The sequence below is a fragment of the Bemisia tabaci genome, chromosome 5 (assembly GCF_918797505.1).
Source record: "Bemisia tabaci chromosome 5, PGI_BMITA_v3".
NCBI lineage: Eukaryota > Metazoa > Arthropoda > Insecta > Hemiptera > Aleyrodidae > Bemisia > Bemisia tabaci.
Window position 1 is genome coordinate 47,461,916 of NC_092797.1, and position 24,753 is coordinate 47,486,668.

General features: G+C 38.1%; 1 protein-coding gene across 1 annotated transcript; it reads left to right on the forward strand.

The window, feature by feature from the left end:
• Positions 1–41: 41 nt before the first annotated feature.
• On the forward strand, positions 42–24,315 carry LOC109032336 (uncharacterized transporter YutK). The gene is made up of 13 exons (XM_019044409.2): positions 42–303; positions 1,590–1,688; positions 2,024–2,180; positions 2,936–3,089; positions 4,090–4,243; positions 6,243–6,440; positions 7,900–8,061; positions 9,387–9,480; positions 10,361–10,520; positions 16,225–16,393; positions 17,389–17,547; positions 21,394–21,574; positions 24,119–24,315. The coding sequence occupies exons 1-13, from the start codon at positions 268–270 to the stop codon at positions 24,157–24,159; spliced, it is 1,764 nt and encodes a 587-aa protein (XP_018899954.2). The 5' UTR covers positions 42–267; the 3' UTR covers positions 24,160–24,315.
• The last annotated feature ends 438 nt before the right edge of the window (positions 24,316–24,753 follow it).

Consider the following 24,753-nt stretch of genomic DNA (forward strand, 5'->3'; position numbering starts at 1 on the left):
TCATTTAAATTTATGCGCGTCACAGAAGTGTTCGGTTACGCGCTTGGTCGGCAGAAGTTTAATCTTACCTACGAGATAAGTCTAGAGGCTCTTGGCTCCGTCAATAATCAGCAACAAGTTCCGGGCTTCTTTCATTAATAACTGCTGTACCGGACTGGATCGTTTTGAAAGAAATGTGGGCACGTTTAGTGACAATCTCGAGTGATTTTACTTTAAGTTTTAGGTGTTAGTTTAAGGAAAATTGTATATTAAAGTGTGCCACCGAGGATGGAACACCGAACGACAGAGATCTCCACAAAACATGTAAGAAAACAGATTTTAAGTTAATACTCATTTTCTGCATGTTTTAATGCTCGGTCATTGGCCAGTCTAATGGCATGCTTGAAATTTATGACGCAGAACGGAAAAAATCCCTTAAGGTGAAAATTCAAATTTTGTTGTGTACACCAAAGAAGCTACTTCGGCGTAGAAAAAAATCGCTTTTCAGTTTCCGATGTCAAACACATTTTTAATACTCTCAAGATCATCAGGTCAAATTTTTAAGCCATATAAGATACATTTTTATTGACCTTACAAGCATATGAAGTGGATGACCCGAAGTCGAGGCCGATCAAGGTACCTCGAACACACGGAGAGAGCGGCGGGGGGGGGGGGGGGGGGGGGGCTGGGAATTGAATTTTCTTCCAAGGTGCCGGAAACAGGAAAGCTCCCAGTGGCTTTTTCATGTTCGAGTAAATCTTGTTGCATAAATTGTTGCACGGAAAAAAATATAGTCGACACAACCAGCGGCTGGTTAAAAATGCGCCCGCTACTGTACGGTAGTTACGATAACTACCGCGGTGGAGGTCAAAACTAACCCTGTAGTTACATCAACATCCATAGTTGTTGATATAATTAGTGGGTTAGTTGTGACCTCCACCGCGGTAGTTATCGTAACTACCGCACGGTAGCTGGCGCATTTTTAACTAGCCGCTGGTTCTGTCGACTGCCCTATTTTTTTCCGTGTGTGCATGTACATACTGCCGTACTTGCGAAGAGAGCAGGAAGTGAAAGCCGGGATGAACCTTGAGACACATAAAAACATGTGCTCATACATTGTCGGATACAGCAATTTGGCAACACCGGATTTCCTCCATTTAAACCCATGGCAATGTATCGATGCTCCGGCTGGGTGCTCCGACAAGAATCGATTATTTAGCATAGGTTTAAATGGAGGAAATCCGGTGTTGTCAAATTGCTGGATCCGCCTCTGGGCTCATACAGAAATGCACTCACTGCTCTCTTCGCTATCACGCAGTAGTATGTTCCTCCATCGGGCTTTTCAAAAAAGTAAATTTCAACCAGTAATACTTGGGAACACCCCCTTTCCTCTAAAGAACTCATTCCCTAAATATCTGCAGTGGTAAATATTGGTTCTTGCCCCCCCCTCCCTCCCCCCCCCAAAAAAAAATAACGTTTCCTCTTGGATGCCGATTTGGTAATTAAAAGAAGGGCTAATGCCTCCCATGACCGTTCATAAATCCATTGATAATTCCGATTTTCTAATTTTAGTAATACTTTTTATTTTCTGACTAAATTCATGTTTATAGATAGAGGCATCATCTTGTGATGGAGAGCTATCCAGCATCAAGTCGATGACACATCCAGAGAAAAAGGATGAAAATATTAATGAAACTTTACCCCAGTGTGTAAGTAATTGTTTTACTTATTTTTACCTGTAATATTTTTATGTCTTTACATACTTTTCTATGAATCATCCAGAACGGTATCTTTAACAAGAATTTTTATTTCTGATGCCATCTTAGATCTTTAATTTACAAGTCATAAATCGTTACGTAAAAAAATAAAAATAATTCGCTGACTTTTAACATGAAGGCCTAATATAAATCCAGAATTTGACAATTATCTCATATTAAAATGATGGTAAGATGTAAATGAATATGATACCGTACCATTTTTCACCGACTAACTTACTGTGTTTTGCTATTGTGTCACTAAAGTCATTTCGCATTGTTCATTTCAGACAAGTTTTCCTGCATCAACGATCATTAGATGTCGGCAGAAACTATCAGAATTACAATCAAAATATAGTCAAACGCAAGGGCAATTTCTAAGACTGTCTTTACATTTAGCATTAATAGTCTATTTTATCGCTGTAGTTTTCCATTGGAAAAACACTCGTAAGTATAGTATTGATTACCTCTAAATAAATTTCAATGTCTTTTTTCATCACACTACAAAACAATTTTTTCGTCGTCCAGTCATGCGTGGGATTGAAATCAGTGGGGAGGCGTGAATGATCGAGTATCGATACTTCCCCATCTGAAGCCATGGTAAAGTATCGATCATTGAGGTGTTCGTTGCGAACACCCTGTTCATCGATCTTTTTTCATAGGTTTAAATGGTACATCAATCGATACATCGCAAAGCACGCCACGCCAATGAGTGAAATAGGAAATGGAAAATTGAATTTTAGGTTTCGAGAAGCTATATTAATATCCTGCCATATAAGATTTGAAACTCAAAAACAGTGAATAAGAAACATTAATGAAAGATTGTGCAATTGATTTTGAAAAAATAAACCTGGGCTTAAAAAATAACATTTCACATTTTAAAAGTAGTCACCAACAGTTTGATTTTTTCGTGGAATTGTGCTTTTTGTATGCCTGAATAATGAACTAAGAAACTGATTTTTTCTATCTTTCTCTCTATCTCCCTTTTCAAATGCATACCTGTATTGGCTGAAACTTACGATCTAGGTATCAATTTCCGTAAAAAATATTGCGCCAAATATTAGGATCCACCTTCAGTTCTCAAGTCATGGAATGGAGCCTCGAGGTTATATTATTATCTCATTTGTTCGTTTATTTGTTTATTTTTACAAAGGAACCTCGAGACTGCTTTACTTTAACCTCTCAAACTTTTCTATTTGTAGACAAACCCATAAACTGGTGTAATGGCACTGGCTTCATGACACTAATCATTACAGTTTTCTATTGGACGATATTCTACTACAACATCTTCAAGCCATTCATTCTTCCATTTCTCTCAAATATTGGTAGACTGAAACACAGCTGTGTTATCTTCAGGTAATACTAATAATTGCAGCATTTCGCAAACATACACTTAACTTTTCTCAAATTTCAAAAATAAGAGACACTTCCACGTGCGTTCATGACAGGGCACAGATACAACTATTCGTGTTTGCTGGATGTCCGTGTTGCATCTGCAATATTGAAGGCGCGATGGCGTGAGGCGTAAGGCGCTCCGCTCTATGCTGCCGATGAGGTGTCGCACAGATTCTGAAAAAATGTTAAAGAAAGAAGCCCGATGACGTCTCTCCCATCTTCAGCTGTGTTGCTCACGCACGTAGCCCTGCACCGCACCGCTACAAATAGGAGAAAAGAGAAACGGAATCATCACAATATGGAAATGGAGTAAGGGAAAGGCCGTGCGTTGATGACGGCGTAGAGATACAACTATTCGTGCTTGATGGATGACCGTGTTGCATCTGCAAAATTGAAGGCGCGATGGCTTGAGGCGTTAACTCGCTATGTTCCGCTCTATACTGCTCACCCAGATTCGGAAGAAAAGTCATAAAAGGAGGCTTGATTACGTATTTCTTATATTTAGATGTCTTTCTCACGTAGAAACTGAAACATTGTTTTTTAGACCGGCTATTGACACATGTAACTCACATAGGAATCCAAGTAGGACAGGGCAACGAAAATAAGTATTCGATAATTGCGATAAAATAGCAATTTTTTTTATCAAGAAATTGCAATATTTTTACATCTGTTGATCGATGAATGCCGATTTTGAACAACCAAATTGCGTTTCATTGGTTAGGTAATGATGAGAAGCGGGAGGATAAAATCAATTTCAAGAAAAGGAGCTCCTTCAATCATCGAATAGACAACATACACAACATTTCGATGCAATATTAATAATTATACCATGTGATTTCAATTCATTGCAAACTGTGCTTCTTGAGTAATTGCAAATTATCTAAAACCAGCATACTTGATCTTTGCAAAAAATTAATTAAAGGACTCTAGAACATAAACCTGTACCTTTTTCCTGTTACAGGTATATTAAGTTGAGTTGCTGGGTTGCAATAACGATCTCATTGACGATTTTCATTATTGTGGATACAGCATCAGATAGGAGAAGACTCATCTCTCTCGCCGGTCTTTTCTTCTTCATTTTCATCGGATTTATTTTCTCCAAACATCCGGGGCATGTAAGTAGAATCAAAAATTGAGATGGAACTCAGATACATCAAAAACATCGATTTTAGGTGAGGCAATTTGCTTCGCTAACATCATGACTTTATTAACACATTCATGACTTGCCTCAAAAATAAATATTTAACAAAGAAAATTTGGCAACTCTCGAGGCACTCTGCCGACGAATCCTGACCTAGTGACTAAAAGTTGAATTAGGGGTAAAGAATTTTAAATCACAAGATTTACAGAGAGGGTCACACCAAATATGTCAGAAGAGCGAGTATGGCATACGTGCCGGACACGGGTCATGATGAAAGAACCTCGAGAAACATAGAGCCCACGCTTATATAGGTTTGATGACGTCACGGGTAGTGAGACAAAAATTCTTCGCCTGATTGGCTGGCTACAATCGATGTAGCTATCAGATGCAAGTCTGGTCATCAGATGAATGGCTGATGGCTGGAAGATTAAACGAAAAATTGAAGATAAAGTCGAAGTATGAACAAATAATCCAGCCATCACCGATGACCAGATGAAATATATCGATGACCAAAGTTCGAAACCACGTACGTATCTTCATTGCGATGTTTCAAAATCTCCGCCATTATGTTATTATTTTCAAAGAAAAACAAGCCAACTTTATGGCTTGAAATTTATGCGAAATATTCTTCTGACAGAGAAGAAAGATCATGGAAGTTTTCAAGAAATTACATTCACTAGTTTTCCTAGGAAAAAGTAAAGTATCACAGGAAGTCTACAACCTGCAAGGTCGCAAACGGAGTTACGTGTCTCGCACTTTAGCTATCGATGTAGGGAAATTGAGAAATGGGGTTGAAATATGATGGAAAGACATGGCACTTTTGTTGAGCAGAGTTAATAATCTCGTGGCTTGAACTCATAACTCAATGTTCTTACGATCTAAATTCGTCTACTTCGGTCATAGATGACATCAGTGAAAGGTGTAAGGATAATGAATAAGTACCTATAATAAGTTTACGCATTTTTAGACTGCGGCAGAAGATCGTCTGACGTCACTTTTACATGTAAAGTTGGTAAATGCAAGAACCAAGATAGCGGATTTTCTGTCGCAGTCTAAAAATGCGTAAACTCATGTGACGTGGACTCCTGTCCGGCAATAAAATTGCTATTGCATGTTAAGTATGTTGCCTACACCGAAAAAAATAATATGCTGTTTTAGCATCTAGGAAGTCAAAAATGTGTCTGGTGATCCAAGATGCTGCCTTTACTGCCCCGCAGTTATTTTACATCTGTGAATGCAAATTCAACTGCGGGGCAGTAAAGCAGCATCTTGGATCACCAGACACATTTTTGACATCCTAGATGCTAAAACAGCATATTATTTTTTCGGTGTACCAACCAATTGAAGGAGCACCTCTTATTGGTTGAAAGTAGTAAATTGCTTCTTGCGTTAGTTGCGTTGCAAATTGCCTTTATATCTGAGACATAGGACTGATTTATTTGATAATTTAAAACCTGCATTTATTGACCAAATGAGGGGCTTGAAAGACAAGGCGCACAAGTTCAATCTTTAAAAAAATTGAGATTTTGATTATTTCAAGTATAACCAGTCTTAATGTACTATCGTTCCAAAATTCCAATTTTTAAGCATTAAAAAGTCAGTTTGAACTTTTTTTCCGCTATAAGAATCCATGTAATTTCGAAACTTCTAACACGTATTTCTCGAAAAAACAAAATCTCCACTTATGCTTCTTGTCCTTCAAGCCCTTCAAATGATGTAAAAATGCTGCAATTTCATGGTAAAAAAATTACAATTTCAATGCGTTGAATTGTAAGTTTATTTCAGTACTTCCGTCTAAATGTGCTTCTTAAGTTCTTATTCTTTAAACAGAGAATGTGTAGACGTGCATGTTCAAAAAGTCCCAAAACAGCAAGCCCTCAAAACGAGAGGCTGTCCAGTGTAATCTTTGCGATTTGAATTTATCAGAGCAAGTGACAGTTATTATTTACCTAAATAAAATTCCGTTTCCACAGGTCAAATGGGGCCCCGTGGTGGTTGGTATTTACATTCAACTGTTGATGGGCCTCCTGGTGATACGCTGGAATTTGGGCAGGAACATCATCGAATGCGTCGGCCATCAGATCGAGGCTTTTCTCGAATTCGCCAATGTCGGTGCCGAGTTTGTCTACGGAAAACAGCTCATTCGAACCGCTCCCGTCTTTGCATTCCAGGTTATTTTTCAGAAAATTATTTCAAAATTTTTAAGATCGAGTTCGCTCACTCGAAGAAAAGAATCGTTTATACATATAAAACAGTAATGTACAAAAAAATAACCGTTGTGGATATGATTGCGGAAAACACGTACTATTGACTAAAATCAATGGTAAAACTGCAAAAGTAAGCAGCATAGTTTACGACACTACTAATTTACTGTCGTAATTTATGTATTTAAATTATTTAATTTCATTTAAGTGAAAGCGAGAGCTTTTGAAACGCCGAAAACGAGATACTCGTTTTTGCATGTTAGGCGCATTTAAAGAATGAAAGGGAAGTATATCCATTGTGAGATGAGCCCTAACATGCATGTAGTCTAAAGTATCTCAGGGCTCATGTCAGAATGGATAAAGTTTCTTCTGAATTAAATACGTTCAGTCATACCGTCGAATGTTTCTGCCATCTGGACCTCCTGAGAATTTTGCCCATAATTAAATGAGTTAGTGGTTACATTCATCAAGTAATATTCTGATGACAGAAACCCACCGATTAATAAAATAACCGCCTAAATTCCACGTCCAACATAAAGAAAGATAACTACAGCATTTTGATAATGATGTGATTGATGTCATCAACCGCAACAGTGCACGTCATGGTTTCTCTCACCCGGGATTTGTCTATCTATGATGCATTATTTGGAAACTACGTGGGGGAGGGGGGGGCGCCACAAGTCAATTGTGATGTAAATTTTAAAAAATGTTCCGTTAATGGAGCTTTGAGCTCCGAAACGCGTCTTGTATAAAAAATCACCGCAAGCGGGTAACGGACAATTTTTCAAATTTTTAATCATGCATTATTTGGCATTGGTAAAGTCATACTTAGTGTCTTTCAGAGCGAGAAAGCTATGCTTTTATTCAATACAAGTACGAATTTGGCATTTGGACGGTTCTCATTACTTCTCGCTACTTTAAGTTTCAAGTTTTATGACTACAGTGAAATCAATCCATTACAGGGGATGCCACTGTTTTAACGTGAAGGAAGTGTTTTTGCCTATTCGGCTAGGTGAAGGAAAGTAAGGCGTGCGGCAGAACGTATCTTCAAATGAGTGACAGAGCGTTTGAATGATCAGGCAAGCGCCTTCAGTTGAACGACTGGGCAAAAATAGATACTTTGCGTTGAGACACTTGATCATCAGGGACTGACTGCATGGACTTCAGTATAGCCAATCCTTGAAGTTGATTCTACACTTCTTCTTTTATAATAAGGCTCTAAACACCTTCGTAGATAACATTCCTCGGAAACAATTTATTTTACAGTGCCGTGGCTGTGTGCTATGTGTGATTTTTTTTTAAAAAACCAATTCATAGAAAGGATAAAACTAAATTTGGCTCAAAATGAGCTACATTCAAACTCAAACCCAAACTCAAAATAAAATAATTCAGTCTACTCTATTTTGTTATTCTTGTTTTTATATAGGCGTTGTGTAGCGTATACTTCCTCAACTTCATCTCGCAAATCCTTTTCTATTATGGCTGGATGCAAAAGATTTGCTTGATATTCGGGGTTTTCCTCAAATCGATTCTGGATACCACAGTCGTCGAGTCCGTTTACACTTGCGCGAGTGTTTTCTTGGGTATGGTAAGTTTGCCCCAGTAATTTTCCTCATTATTTTTGTCAATTTTTCTCAGTATTTGTCGTCTAATTAAACAACACCGATGTAAAATAGTCCGTATAAAATTCAATTTGAGACTGTCACCAGTGGCGTGGCGTGAATTGCGATGTGTCGCTTGTTATGCCATTTAAACCTATGGTTAAGAATCGATTATTAAGGTGCTCGCTGCGAATACCCTGTTCATCGATCCTTTTCCATAGGTTTAAATTATAGATCAATCGATATATCGCGAAGCACGCCACGCCACTGCGTCGCACACTGGACCGAGTCAAAAGAAGAAGTCGGGAAATATCTGGGAACTTTGAAAGCTTATATTTTCAAAAATATGAAACAAATAATTTTAAGAGTGGTTTTATTAGTTTTATCGTAAAATTCGCTTTCAGAAACTCCCTTTGAAATTGAATTTGCGACGAAATAAACATCAAAATTTGGAATTTTCGCCAAAAATTTCAAGTCCGCCCTCTTTTCTTATCTCGTTCCACTGTGCGTCGTTAAAATAGAACGTTGCCGTACCTTGAATACTGGCATCGACTGTCTCGGTTCGTTTTATTAATTAAATTTTCAGGTTATTTAGTTGTTCATTTTCTTGAGCAATCTGTTCACCGAGTCGTAAAAAGTTTTCGTGGTTTGCTGGTGCTAGTCTCTTCTTCTTCTTCTTCCTCCTCTCTGAAACTAACAATACTGTTAAAGCTTTGATCAAGGGACTTTAATCATTCAGGATTAAAATCACTATTATGTTCAAACTTTCTATACTTACTCACCGTTCTGTTCAGACTTTCAATATTTACTCGCTCGGAGACCACGCGTCAGGTATGAAATTTGAAGACCAAATCGAGCAATTTTTCAAATGCATGAAAGATATTCATGTGAAAAACGAGGATGGCGCCTCTGAATACGTCTAGTCCAATTTGAAAAAGAGAAAAAGAAAAAGAAATCAAGGGGAAAAAACAGACATAGAATTGTTTCTTTTTTTCTCCTCTCAGGTTTCTTTACCGCGGGAAAGTTTCCCTATAGGACAAAGATGTACGTCGTTTGCCCGAGATGACATTCAGGAGTAGAAAACCTACGAGTGATTCGCCCATCCCGAAAATTGTCTTTTCTTCAGTTAAGTTTCTAAAAATCCTTTCCTCTACCTAAAAGTATCTACCTTCGTTCTGATGTCATATTATACGCTTTCATAACTTTACTTTCCCAAAGACCGCGATATGTGCTGCTCTAAATAGCAACATCTTTGAAAATTGGAAGGAAAACAATGGATTAAATGTATTGTTTCACTATTTTTATTTTTCAGAATGAAGCACCATTGCTGGTCACGCCGTATTTAAAATATTTAACGGTGTCTGAGATCCACGCTGTCATGACCGGTGGTTTTGCAACCGTTGCAGGTAATTCATGTTGTCACCAGACCTATGTAGTTGTCCTGAGATTCAATATAGTTCCCTATTTGCCCGTCTCTTTAACTCTTCAAATAAATGATCAAACTTAATTATGTGTAACACGCAAGTGACCCAAAGTGACCCATTCTTTCAGCCACCACTGAGACCAATTGCAACGAATATTTTTGAGCATTTGAAGTCGAGTCTTGGAGCTATTATTCCGTGCTAAAGATAAGATAAACGCCGTGTGAACATACGAGAGTTGCCAAATTTCCTTCAATTAAATGTTTACATTTGAAGAAAGTTATGAATATTTTGCCTTGAAATTTTCAAGGACTTTAGGTGAAATTGCGAACACAATTATCTGAAAAATTGGAAGGAAAATATTTATCAGTTTACCAGGAAATTCATGTTTTGTCAAAGAAAAGTTGGCAACGCCAGAAGGTTCATACGGCGTTTTCCCATACGGCGCACTTTAAAGAAAAACGACTTATGAGCATGCAAATGCTGTCAAATGTCCTCTCAGCCAATAGTTATTTTTGAGGAAAGTCATGAATATCTTTCCTTGATCAATTCATACACTTCAGAGCAAATTACAAGATTTTGTTTTTATTAGGAGGGATTAGTCAACATCCAAATGTTCATACGGCGCTTTTCTTTAGAACAGCAGTTATCTCACTCTTTTCGGAGTAGCATACAGTCCATGCACTTGAGCTAAATTCAAGAAGCAGTGCCTGAATTGACGAAATCACTAATTTTCTTTTTTTCGGTGACTTGAACCTAATTTTTTAACTCAACGTTATCTTTTACTCGTATAATAAATGGAACCCTCCCAGACCATCATTTTATTTTTTATTTTTATTTTATTTTTTTTATTTTTTCTGCATAGGCTCTGTATTTGCCGCATACATATCGGTTGGTGTCGATCCCGCACACATAGTCACGGCATCCATCATGTCTGCCCCAGCTGCGCTATCGTACGCGAAGCTAATATACCCGGAGACTGAACACTCCACAACTGCAGTCGACAATATTGCTGACGTTAAAAGGTAGGTTCCACCTCAAAAAGCGCATTTCTTTCGAAAATTCCATATTTAATGTGGGCAGCTAGCAGTGACGACTGCGTCGCTCTTTTTACGTAAGATCGTATCCCTATTTCCATAAGAGCCGCGGAAAGCATAGAGCTGTATGCTGCCGTGCTAAGGAAGAACGCCGTATGAGCCTTCAGGCGTTGCCAAATTTCGATTGATAAAACACGAATTTCCTGATAAACTTATGAATATATTCCTTCCAATTTTTCAGATAATATTGCTTACAATTTCACCTAAAGTTCCTGAAAAGTTCAAGGAAAAATATCCATAACTTTCCTAAAAAATAAACATTTTATTGACGAAAATTTTGCAACTCTCGAATATTCATACGGCGTTCTTCCAAAGCGCGGTAGTATGGAGCACAGGGCTCACGTGGAAATTGAGATACGCCCTTACGTCACAGGTGCAACGACCTAAGACTAGAGTTTGCAAATCATTTTCATGTAGGGGCTTTTATTCCTCAATGAATAGTGTTAGTTTTAGCATAACTACTTCCGTCGGTGAAAATTTGTTTGAGTCCTTTAAGATAGTGTCGTGATTTATGGTGCAAGACTGGAACGCCTGCAGTGGCGAGGCATGAATGATGGACTATCGATATTTCCCCATTTGAAGCTATGATTAAGAATCGATTATTAAGGCGTTCGTTGCGAACACCTGGCTTGAATGGCTGATCAATCGATATATCGCAAAGCACGCTACGCCACTGGGACGTCTCATCTCATGTTATCAGTAGGAGAGGGGCAAGTCGAGTGAACTTTTTCAGAAAATAAGGAAAACTAATAATTTTGAAAGAGGTTATTTTATTACTATTCATCAGTGTTTACCACTGCGGAAAATTTGATAAACATAAGATACTTGATTACCAATTAATTATGGCTGCTGAATCCAAAAATGACTTTGATTTTTCTCCATCGTGCATAGATTTTCTGGGAAATTGCATTCTCTCTAGATAAGCTCGATTCTTGAGGAAAATTCTAACTTTTCTGGGGAAAACCGAATTGATTCAGAAATACAAAGGTTATTTTCGAAATCAGTGCTAAAAATTCAGCGATAGTCAGTTAAAAATTTTGTGGCAAACCGGCCCGTGGAGAGGTTACTAGGAATAGGGAAAATTGGGCCTAACGTCCACATACATTTTTAAGTTTTGTCAAGTTGAGATCGCCGAGATTTTACGGATCAAAAACAACGAAATGACGATTGGTGTCAATGTTAACAATGTTGTCAATGTTTTCGATTGGTTTTGCGGCACATAGTGATATTGAACCAATGATGACCGTGACGACGACTAAAAATACGCAACGAATCCTCATCTTGATAAAAAAAAACTCTCCTTTTCGCCCGGAAAGATGAACAGAAAACTGCAAACACAAAAAGGTTACGTTAGTACCGATTGGAACTTATTTCTGTGATGAACATTGGGAGGGCATGGATTTACTACAGAAAAAAGAGAGCTCTTCCTGCCGTATTTTAGGGTAAAATGATAAGTGAAAAGAAAACAAGAGGCAACTAAAACATGCACAGGATGTTTTAATGTAATGCATGGCCCAAAAATAGGTAATCGATCCTTTAAAAAAAATCGGAAATTAAAATGTCAATTTGATTAAATGTTTCACAAGTATTGTATTTTTGGAGAGATCAAAATCAGCGGAATGGACCATTATATGAGGTATACGCATTCATGCAATATGATGTATATTTTCTCACCAAAATTTCACTTAGGACACGATTTGTACAACAAAAATTGTTGGAAGTACCTCCAAATTGTTCCAACGCTTGATCTAAAAAACGGCCAGTGTCTAACACATTTTTGGGATATCGACGGTGCAAGTCGGCAATCACATAACTCGTTTGCGGTGTCTGAAAATCTCCGCAACTATGTTATTTTTTTAAAGGAGAACAAATGGACATGATTCCTTGAAGTTTTTGCAGAATTTTCCTCGCACATAGAAGAAAAATCACGGCAGTTTTAAAGAATTACCGTTGAGTAGTTTTCCGTTTAAAAAATAAAGTATGACAGGAAGTCTGCGACGTCGCAAACCGAGTTATGTGATTGCCGACTTTCACCGTCGATATGTTTTAAGCCCATGCAAAAGCTTGACGAATAATTTTCATTTCCTCGAGGTTCCGAGATTTTATTATCGACTTGAGCTGAAATTGCGGTTTCGGGCGATTTGGCAGGTCCCGTAAGGCGTGAGGTATGAACGCGTTCGGCTAAGTCTGAGAATATGTCTAAATGCACACCTTCTGGCATAAGTCCACGCGATTCGCACAGTTTTCCTCCAAAAATGTTCCGATAAACACTCTTACTTATACTTTAATGTGGCCAAATCCGCAAATGTAATAAGTCGTACCAATTGCAAATTGCATTTTTCGCTAATCGAAGTGGCACGCGAGGCACAAAGATTTGCCGCCAAAGGTCTGACAAATTTTTCAAGGGCACAACTTTCTGCGTATTTTCACGTGAAAAGCATAGTTTTCCCCACAATTTTTTTACAAATCCTCTTCCTTCCCACAAATTTTTGCAAATTCGCAGCCATAATGAGTCGCAGTAATTGCAAATCGCGTTTTTCATCACTAAAAGCTTCGGGCAAAGGATCAACATGTGCCTTTTAAAAACCTAAAAATCTCTAGTGCGGTACAGGAAGAACAAGTTTTTAAATAAAATGGTCCCTATGCGTCAAGAAAAGTCGCGTTTGTTCGTACGCCTACTTTTCTGCCCTGCGTTAAAGTCTCTGAAGTGACTCCTGCATTTTGCCATCCTGATGATCTCTAGAGAGGCTCAGCATAATCAAATTTAGGTACGGAACCCTAGGAGCGTCGTTTTGCGGCGTCGGACGCCTCCGGAAAATGATGCAACCGAGTCGAGGGTGAGAAGACACTCGGATTTGTCCAGAAAAATTATGTAGGAAAATGTTCTTGGACGAGAGAAAATATGCAATTTTATAATAGGTGCATCTAAAGTTGTCGGAGTTTGAAGGTCATCATTTCCACCGACTTTTCCACTTTGACGTTCTACTTTGATCGTATAAGAAGTTTTATTGGTCAGTCAGATCCTTAAGGTTCTTAGAGCCTCCTAAGTCCTTATTACGAACTTTAAAAACCTTAAAGTCTTGAGATCAACGTTCACTTTACAGTGCGGCTGGAGTTTTACGTGAATTGTAGAGCCATCAAAAACTGGGTTAGGGCTCACAACTCCTTACACGCAGATATTGTACCGTGAATATTTTTATGAGTAATGATGCAATAGATCCTTGTTCCCTGACTCTGAAATATCTGAGAGATGCATTTGACCGAAAAATAAATTCTTCTGCAATAATTCTTTTCCCCCGGATTGAGCAGTTTCGGAGTAAGAACTTCAATCAAATCCCATATATGACGGCATTTATATTTTAGCTCAATTAGTCGCATCAATTCTGCTCCAAAAATTAATAAAATAAAACATTACTTGGAGGGTACTCGTTCTAATCTGAAGCTCTCTTCCTTACTTGTGTTAATCGTTGATTTTATTTCTATTCACTGGAAAAAAAACCCATTGTATCTAGAGTCCAGACTCTTATTAAAAACATCGACAAGAAAAAATACTCTTGATTCAATCAGATTTAAGCTTAAATCAAGAACCAAGCCTCTTAGTTTAAGCGGATTTCCTTTTGATTTTAGCTTAAATCTGATTGAATCAAGAGTCCTTTTTCTTGTCAATGTTTTCAAGAGTCTGGACTCTAGATTCAATGTGTTTATTTTTCCAGTGTTCAAAATGCAAAAAAAAAAGTTTTGTGAGCTCTTGTCTTTCTCTAAAGCTCTAAGGACGAATTCATACTAAGAAGAGCAGTATGCAAATGAAGTGAATATGTCGCACTTTCTAAGTGTGATTACTAATGATCATATACTTGCATATAAAAACATAAATTTCAGAAGTAATAAGGGAACACGATTAGAGTACTGATTTAGTTCCCTTTGATGTAAATAGACACTTTTTCCCTAGTAAGAACATGGTAAAGACCGGTGCACTCGGTAAAGCGTGTACTGAAATCCGTGACCCTGTAATTAAGTTTGAATCAGGCAACTAAACTAACACTGTGATAAAGCGTAGAGTATCATACAAATTGAAGGCGCTCAAAGCGGATGACCGTTCTTATGAAAAACGTTACCCATCTCACTTTTATTATACCGAGACACATTACTGCGATTTGGTTTACTGCGAAACAAAATTTAAGCTCCATGCAAATCGCTTGCGACAAATGTAGAGGAAATATGAATATAAAATTTTACGTGCTCATTAGTGGTTATTTTTTTTTTTATTAATTTTCAAATCCTTTTTAGCACAGACACGCACATGTATTTTCCTACCCACATTTCATTATTCTAATCTTTTTTAAGAATACTTGAAGTCCTGATAGTTTGCTCATAAAATGAATAGGGCCCAGTTTACCCAGAGTAAAAATCATACCCTTAATGACTAATTCGCATCGGTTTCCTCATTCAATGCAGCACAGAATTCAAATTATCACATTAAAAAAGTTAATTTCGTTCTTGAACAAATACACTTAAAAACTTCCTTCCTCTTCCAAAAGCGTTACGTACGGAAGCCCTTTGTTGAGAGGTCTAAAAGTCCCATGCAAAACTTTTCTTTTAGGAGAAAAAAATCAAGCCGCTTATTGAAGAATCATGATGACCGCAAAAACGAGTCATCAGCCGTCAAAACGTTCGCCCAATTTTTATAAATATAGTAGGCCAAGATGAGGAATAAAACTTACTCGAATGTCGATTAGGAGGAGCCAGTACTGAAAAGAATAGCTCTTTGCATCCTAATTCATTTGCTGAAATCTAGAAACTAAAGTTTCTCCCACCACTGTCTGTCCATTTTTAAGATATATTGGGAACTTTCAAGGTTCCAATGATAGGGAAATTATGCAGTAAACCGTGACAAGCAATTTTGGTAATCAAGGTGCCTAGTCTTGAAATAGGAGTCGAAGTAAGTGGTTTTTCCTAAGATTATTGCATTGACCCATTATCTTTATTCTAAATAAAATGTTTGTCACAAAACTAGACACTGAGTGTCTCCATGAATGGTTGACCTCGCTCTAATTGCATGTTTATCGATTTTAACGCGGTTCAAAATAACAATGAAGGCCTTAGCTTCTAATTTTCCCCAGGTAAACAGACTGTAAATTCGTTCTTGGTCTGTGCCGTTGGGCGAATAAGTGCAGTTTTTACTAATTTGAGAATTACGTGTTTGAAGTTTCGAAATAACATCGATTCTCATGGGGGAAAGAAAGTTCAAACTGACTTTTTAATGCGTGAAGATTGGAATTTGGGGCGAATTTTTCATAGAATATGCATTAAGACTAGTTTTAACACTATTAATATCTCAATTTTTTCAAAAACTGCACTTATGCGCCTTGTCTTCCAAGCCCCTCATTTAGTATTAAATATGTTATGAGCCTGATGAGAGAAGAGTAGGCCCCATTAATCCGCGAAAAACTGTGATTTTTTCTTGATACCTTTGTTCTGCATACTTACTGATGATGAAACTAAAATAACAACAAAAAAACGACTATCAAGAAATTGAGGTATCTCCAGGATTCCGATTGATTGAAAACCCTGACCCAAGGGATATTCACTCCTCTTGTAAAAATTATAAGATTCGACTATTGGTTGGTTTTAGCGATGAATCGAATGTGATTGAAGCTGCTTGTAAGGGAGCGGCAGCCGGAATCGAGCTTGTGTTGAGGATCGTAGCGACAGTCCTCTGTTTCGTTGCTTTTGCCACCTTCGTCAACGGATGCCTTGGGTGGCTCGGACTTCTAGTTGGAGTCGAGGGACTTAGCATGGGAGTAAGTATCACAGCAAGTAAGAGAAGTAAGAAAATCTGTCATTAAGGCGAACATTTCGTCTCCACCTTTGAATTTGCAGAATTCCCGTTGCGGCGAGTAAATTGGTGCAGAAGATGTCGTAATATAAATCAAAATTGTCTTTGATTTTAGAAACAAATGCTTCATCTCAATTTTTTTTTAAATTGAAGACTTTTTTTTTTTTTAAACATAAAAAATTATTTTCGACCATTTTGTTTGAGATAATTCATTGGTGAAAAATGTGAACGCATTAGAAACGCCTTCATTGTGAAAGGATACTTCCTAGCATGGTCATGGAGGTCGAATAGTTGCATCATTTATAAACTGATACAACAGTGCAGCAGCTAAATTAATGCATATCGATGGTGTAAGTTCATAGCCAATACTATTATCGTGTTTTTTTGGGATTACCCATGGTGTATGTGGCGGATATGTCGCGGAGCAATTAGCAATTGCTAGTAATTTGCGAGCCTCAAATAATAATAAACATGAAAGTCAGAAATAAAGGAACAAGATTAGAGCACTACGACGGTGTAAGTCAGCAATCTCCCAACTCGGTTTGCGACGTCGCAGACCTCCTGTCATACTTTATTTTTTGAATGGAAAACTATTCAATGACAATTCTTTAAAACTGCCGTGACTTTTTTCTCTGTGGAAAAACTTCAAGGAATGATGTCAATTTGTTCTCCTTTAAACAAATAATATAGAGGCGAAGATTTTCAAACACTGCCGACAAGATACGTGATTGTGGACTTAGGTACGCCGCGCCGTCGACACATGTTTCTCTCTATTTTATCAGCAGAAAAAAATAAAATAAAAAATCTGAAAATATCTGATACTTGTAGAGCATTGGAAGTTAAAATGCTGCTTGGAAACATAGACATACTTGTATTTTTCTTGACTAAGTACTTGACTTGAGTTTCCTAACTTTTTTTTCGTTTGATTGTCAAGCTAACTTACCTATTTTCCAATTTCAGAGTATATTGGGAACGATGTTCATTCCAGTCGCGTTGATAATGGGAGTCGATCCGGCCCAAAGCTACGAAGTCGCTCAATTGATTGGAATAAAAACATCTTTGAATGAGTTTATTGCCTACGAAAAACTAGGAGAACTCAAGAGAGAAAACAGGTTATCGGTTAGTATGATTGATTTCAACTGCTTTATTCTCTGTTCACTTCTTTTCCTGAACTCTTTTCTTATTCATCTACGGAGGGAAAGTCCATACCCATTTTTTCGGGTTGAGTAAATTTAGATTACGTATAGCATTACCTTCGCAGAGGAAACTCTTGTCTGGACCAACTAGATACCGCCCATCGGAAGTTCGCCTCCAATCTCAGCACATTGGCAAAAAATATATCTGGAAGTGCAAATGAAGCGAATAAAGTTTATGCTCGAAAACATTTTTATATCGCTTCATCAGCTCTTATCGAACCAAAGAATGATGTTGTGGTTAGATTGACACATAAATTTCAGTTGAAGTTCTCCTTCAATTCGCCGGGTAAGCAACAAACTCACCTGAAAGCGCAAATGAAATGTCTGTTCGAAAACCTCACAATTATATCGCTGCACAAGCTATACCTAATTGAAACATTAAACGATCTGGATCTATTGGTAGGTATCGTTCATTCGCAGCTCTAACTTCGTCGCTTCGGCAGCAAACTTACTGAGGAGCGCAAATTGCTATCTACGAAAGCACACATTCATCTGGCTCCACAAAGTTCGCTGGAGGTTGGAGCTAAAAGACAATGTGTTATCCTTTGGACAGATATCTGTCATTTAAGGTTCGCCTGGAAACTCTCCGCATAGGCAATAAACATACCGGGTCGCTCGAATATTTACCTATTAGACAAGCAGATTTATCTGATTCTATAATCTTTCACTTAACAGGGTTTAAATTTTTTCAATTCCTTTAGCATTTTCCAGAGGAATAGCATCGGTTGGGGGCGTTTTTAGCCGTATCCCAAAATTGAAAAAAAGTAAATGGGTGGGGGTTGAGGAAGGGAAGAGAACGCTAAAAATTGACAGTTATCTTACATCTGATCAAATGTGACAATTCAAATTTCAAAATGTAGGAAAAATTATTCACCAAGGAGAACGAGATTACTTATGAATTTCTTTCTTTAATTTTCCGCTTCATTTTTAGTCAACAAAAGGTTGAGAAATTGGGGCAAAGGCTAAAGAAGATTATAGGACATTTTGTCAACGATGTTTAATCCGCGCAACTGTTTTTTCCAGTAGTTAAATCCAGGCGTTTTTTCGGCAGGGGAGTTTTAGTCCACCTACCAGTTGAGACTCGAAGTTATTTAGTTCACATGTAAATACGAACGGCAATTGCTCACGACGTTCTTGGATGAAAATGTAAAATGTCTTCAGTGGCGTGGCTTGCTTTGCGATATATCAATTAATCTTTCATTTAAAAAACCTATGGAAAAGGATCCATTAACAGGGTGTTCGCAGCGAACACCTCAATAGTCGATTCTTTACCACGGATTCAAATGGGGAAATATCGATAATCGATCATTCATGCCACGCCACTGAATCTCTTGGAAGTATGAGGGTTCGCTTGTTTTTTTTTTTTTTTTTTTTTTTTTTTTTTTTTTTTTTTTTTTTTTTTTTTTTTTTTCGTCCAACGGAGAAAAACGTATCGTTGAGATTATCGGTAAAAATGGGGGAGCGTCAATCACATGAGAGAAAATTCACTAAAGGGTGGTTTCACGATGACTGGAATAGTTTTGTTGCCGTACTTAACAGACAACACATTTTTCGGTCACATGTATTTTTAGTAGTAATGATAATCACCCGAATTTTTTTGCATTAATCTACACAGGGTTACGTGTTATAAAGCTTTTCAGCAATTTATCGGTCTACTTTTCAATTTTAATGTATAAATGGCCGAAAATGTGCTATCTGTTTCGCTGACTTTTCACCGCGTAACAGACAGCACATTTTCGGAATTTACATAATATTAATTGAGAAGTAGAGCAATAAGTCATTAGAAAGTATTATAATACTTAACCCTTTGAAGATTCATGCGAAAAAATTCGAGTGATTAACATTTCTACTAAAAATATGACCGAAAAATGTACTTTTCAAGGATGCCTGCCATTCTTAATATGTTGGAGCGCCTTCAATTTCGTATGATACTGTGCAACGCCTCTGTTGTGAAATAGTTGCTTGAGGCCCCGTGGCACGCTTCGGCGCGGCTAGCGGTCGGCCAGCGCAAATCGCGCACTGGCGCCTACAAACCTAAGGGGATACTTCAAGCATAGCGCAATGCGTGAAGTATCCCTGTTAGGTTTGTAGGCGCCGGCAGCACGCTGCTCGCTCTGTGTTAGGCTCTAACATTTGAACTCGCGGAGTCAGCATTTTTCAACTCATGATTTTGAAATGTTTGCACACTCTGCACAGATTATTCTCATATAAGTTGATGAAAAAAAGGAAAATATAGTGTGTGTTTTATTAATACCTATTAATGTAGTTCTGTGTCAGATTTAATGATTTCCGAAGCAGGCATTTTTCTAATTTAGTATGTGCTTTTAAGTGGTGCAGCGTGGTGTGCGCGCAACCAAACGCTCAATATTGGACGTATTTGACTCTAAAAGATAAACGTTCAAATGTGTTAAAACCGAAGATTGCATGTTTCTTGGTTTTCTCCTCTTTCATTCATTTTTGTTTGGTTTCTTTAAACACCACTACGGCTCATTGATATTAATATCGATACCATCCTTTGAAAAAGGTTTGCCACGTTTTAAAAATGAAGTAGTAATGTTTTCATTGAAAAAAATTGAGGTATATATAAGGTATATTTTACATCGAAAATTTTAAGGTTAGAAATACATCCAAATACTCATCTATAACAATCTGAAAAGATGAATCAAAAGAAGAAAGTAACATTTCATTGAAAAAATAAGTTACCATAACAATACCTCCTTCTCTCTCAATTTTCTCAATTCGATATTGACAATATAAATTTACATACGGACTAAAATGTAATGTTTGGGCCAAGTCACTATTGCTTATTTCACGCATAGACGTCAACTACTGGACAAAACAGGTGCATGGACACGAAATCATTCACGGAGTGTCCTGAAACCGTAAAGAACAGTACCGCCCATCTGCATACTGACAATTTTACAAGACAAAGTAAAAACTATGCCATTTTTGTACCTTTGAAGTTTGGTTTGCATTTTTAAACATTACAGCGTCCATAAAGCGCTCCCATACGGACTTGAAAATGACTAAAAACATCATCTTTCATACTGTGGAGTGCGGCAAAGTCGCTATAACTCATTTTCGGTGAAATTATCAGTAAGGTGGTGTTGTTCCTTCGACATCGATGGTCGATAGAAAACTCGAGAACATTTAAAACAAATTCCATTTAAATATTTTAAACTTTTCCGGGGGTCCATCCCTGAATCCTCTCTCACCTCTGAGGTGATCCAAATTGCTGGACGCCAAATTAACCCGGCATCATAGCATAAAAAATAGAAATAAATTGTAGATCCAGCACTGTTTGTATGTATAGGAGGTACACCATAATAGGCCTTGTCCACACGAGCGCGGTTCGCGGAACTTATTTCGAGGAACTTGTTCCCGGAACAGTTTTAGCTGAGCTGAAAACTTATTCCTCCTAAACCCGGAACTTCCCCCGTACTCCAGATTTCTACATATGTTTCTTTAGATAAGTATTTGTTTGTTTTTGTTTTTTACGTCCTTTACATGTCTTGACATTTATTTTTGTTACTTTGGCGGCCGTAATAATCTATTATTTTGCAATAATTGTATAGTTTTATTGGAGTTCCGGTTCCAGTTTGGGCGAACTCGTGTGGACAGCATCCCTCCTTTCAAGGAACAAGTTCCGGGAACTGAGTTCGTCGAATAAGTTCCTCGAACCACGCTCGTGTGGACAGGGACCTACACTAATGAAGTGATGATAATCATAAAATATCATGAGCTTATTTGATATTAATGTGCTTTACAGGCTAGATCTGAAGCGATCGCAACATTTGCATTGTGCGGATTCTCGAACCCCGCAGCGATGGGCGGTCTCATCGGAACGCTGTCGACGCTCTGTCCTGAACAAACGCAGAACGTCACTAAAGTAGCCTTCCGTGCGGTCATCGCTGGGAGCATCACGTGTTTCATAACAGCTTGCGTTGCGGGTAAGATTTTCCTAAGGGAGGTCACCCTGCTTTTTAAGGGACGACGATGAATGCGCGACAATTGGCGGATACAGCAAATTGGCAACATCGTATTTCCTCCATTTAAACCTATGGAAATGTATCGATTCTTGGGAGGGGCAGGTGCTCGACAAGAACATTCGCGGATCCAGCAAATTGGCAACGTTGCTTTCTCCACTTAAACCTATGGAAATGTATCGATTCTTAGAGGAGGCAAGTGCTCCGACAAAAATCGATTATTTAACATGGCTTTAAATGGAGAAAATCCGGTGTTGCCAGGTTGCTGGACCCGCCTCTGGACAAGAATCGATTATTTTGCATGGATTTAAATGGTGGAAATCCGGTGTTGTCAAATTGCTGGCTCCGCCTCTGAATGCGACCCGGCAATTCGCAGATCCGGAATCGGAGTGTGCCTTGATTTCGAGGTGCTCTTAAACGATGAGTTATATTAAAAATTACCTAATCATACGACGCACAATACTGTGTTCGTGTGAGTACGCGCACGCGCCTAGTATACACTATGGAGGTTTTGAAAAACGCGCTGAAATAGAAACTTGTCGCGGTTGACCGCCAGAGAGCAGTGCTACTCCATCTCATTTCCTGCGCGAATTTGAGCGCGCGATCTTCAAATAGACGGAACTAGGAACACTCATGGGACAGAGCACAGGGAAGAATTTCATTTTAACATTTTTAACTTTTCGAGAATTTCAGAGCCGCCGTCCGCAGCGCGCATGGCGCACGACCCGCCTTTCATTATTGCACTTCTTCTAGCGTTGAAAGTTCACTAATTGCTTCACACGAACAGTTTGTAATTTTAAAAGTCGGAAATTAAAAAAAAAAAAAAATAAAAAATAAACAATTAATTCAACTCGAAGTTGTCTATTTAACAGAAGTCGCTGATTCGTTAAAGAGCCCCAGGGAGCTCTCCCCGCTAGAAATCTTTCACCACCCGCCCGCCGGAAGCGCCGCGGCGTGCTGCTTGCGCGAAACACTCCCTGACGCCTACAAACCTACAAGGCTACTTGGATTGCATTTTGCAAAAAGGAACCGCTAGCATTGCAATGATGCTAAGATTGTGCAACTGCATCCTTTGCAATAAAATTGCGGAAATTGTGAAAAACTATGAAATTTAGATGGTAATTTTTGTCTTAAATTTACAGTTTTTAGCGAGTAAAATAGAAACTACTAGGGATAATCGGGTTTTTCCTCCAAGACAAAAGAAGTTGCACAATCTTAGCAACATTGCAATGCTAGTGGTTCCTTTTTGCAAAATGCAATCCACTTCATGCATTGCGCAATGCTTGAAGTATCCCTTTAGGTTTGTAGGCGCTAATGTGTTTCGCGCTGGGAGCACGCCGCGCCGCAGCGTGCCATTAACTTACCCACATTTAATAAGTCTAGGTGTTAAAGTCTTGGCAATTTGACATAAAATTCGAAATTAGCTACTCAAAAAACACCAGTAACGATACTTTCGTGATCTTTTAGCCATTAACCGACTAATTTCCTTCTATTTTTGAGTTCTGGGCCATAATGCGCCGCGGACAGTGGCTCGTGAAATTCTCCTCTGTGCTCAATCGACACTCGTGCGCATTACTTGATAGAGGTGATGTTCTTCCTTTAATAGCTAATTCAAATATTTATGTGTTGATTCAATAGTATATTACTTGAATAATAATAGACAGCGCATCAATAATAATCAAAATAAATGATGGGCGTGTGTTGCTTTATTCGTATCTAACACATACGAAGGGCCATTCTGAAAAAGGGCACATTGCAGTAAACTGTGGCTAAGATATTAGTGTAACTTTGCCATTGTTTTATACTCCAATTAAAATTCACCTAACCCTCCATACCCAAGTAGCGCAGTGATCGCGATAAATAGCAAATTCATCGGTTGGTTCTCGTGATTATATCGGTGGCAATAAATCGAGATATTATCGCATTAAAAATTACGATATATGGCGATTAAATCGCTACACACCGCAATTTTTGGTTCGATGAAATCGCGATAAATTATCGTAGATTAAATTGATTTCGAAAATATCGCTATAAATTGCCGGGCGATAAAATTGCGATTTTATCCTTATGAGATCGAGGATAATCGTTCAGTTGTTGATGATCCTTGCAATTTTATCGCTGATAAAATTGCAATATATCCCAATTTTTCCATTGAAAAATGGTACTTGGATAGTAAAGTACCTTTATAGGGAGGGTACGTCCCTACGTCCATTGGGTCTCATGGAGACTCTTAGGATAAAAAAATAACGGCGACTCAAGGTGGGAGAAGTTGAGAGAGGATGAGAAGGGATTGCTGCCAGCCTTTCATGTTTATCACCTGCTCCACATGTTACTAGCCTTGCTGTAGTAGAAGTTCAGGTTAAAAAGACGATTTCGAATGTAATACACAAAAATGGATTAAAAACTGAATAAATACATCTACCTTTACCAATTTTTCATGGTCATATAAAGGTAAAAATTCCTTTAAAAGAGGTCTCTTTAAATATGGTGGTTAACTATTTTTTTCAGGTCTTCTCATTCCTGAGGACGGATTTTCAGCGGACGCATGAACTTGAATATTCAGGCAAAAACGTTTAAGCTATCTGAGCATGAGTCAAATGTTCTAATGTTGGCTAAAACAAATCCTTTCGGATGGCTATTTATGGACATAAAAAATACTCAAACTATTGTAAAAATTTCAATAAATTCGTATTGTTTCAAGACTTTCCCAGTTCTCTGTGATTTCCTTAAAAATAAAAGTGATTACAAGCAATCAAACTCGCTTGAAAATGACCCGCTAAAAGCGATTTTCTATAGTCGGAAAGATCCGCTAGTCTGTCGCTTCGCGCTAGCCGCGGAAAACGCCTCCTAGAGACAGTCAAAAACTGCGGTCAGCAACACTTCTTTTCGACCAGTTTTTAACTGTTTCTTGGCTCAGAAAATCTCGCCGAGCCTCGAGACCATGCACAAACGATCCAGCGCCATCAACTACGTAGGATCAGAGTCTAATCTCGAAATTTGTTTGCACGACCAAAATCGAGAAAAATCGACTTCGGTTATATGGACTGATTCTTTTGGGTCCAAATTGAAAGTTCGCCGATCGGGCTTCGGCCCGAAAAACGAGCTTGAAATATGGTATTTTCTATATCAATCAATTTAAGTTT

Coding starts and splice junctions, on each gene's coding strand:
- LOC109032336 (XM_019044409.2), top strand. CDS start 268: ATGGAACACCGAACGACAGAGATCTCCACAAAACAT. Junction 1,689..2,023: donor ATGAAACTTTACCCCAGTGT/GTAAGTAATTGT, acceptor TGTTCATTTCAG/ACAAGTTTTCCTGCATCAAC. Junction 8,062..9,386: donor CGAGTGTTTTCTTGGGTATG/GTAAGTTTGCCC, acceptor TTTATTTTTCAG/AATGAAGCACCATTGCTGGT.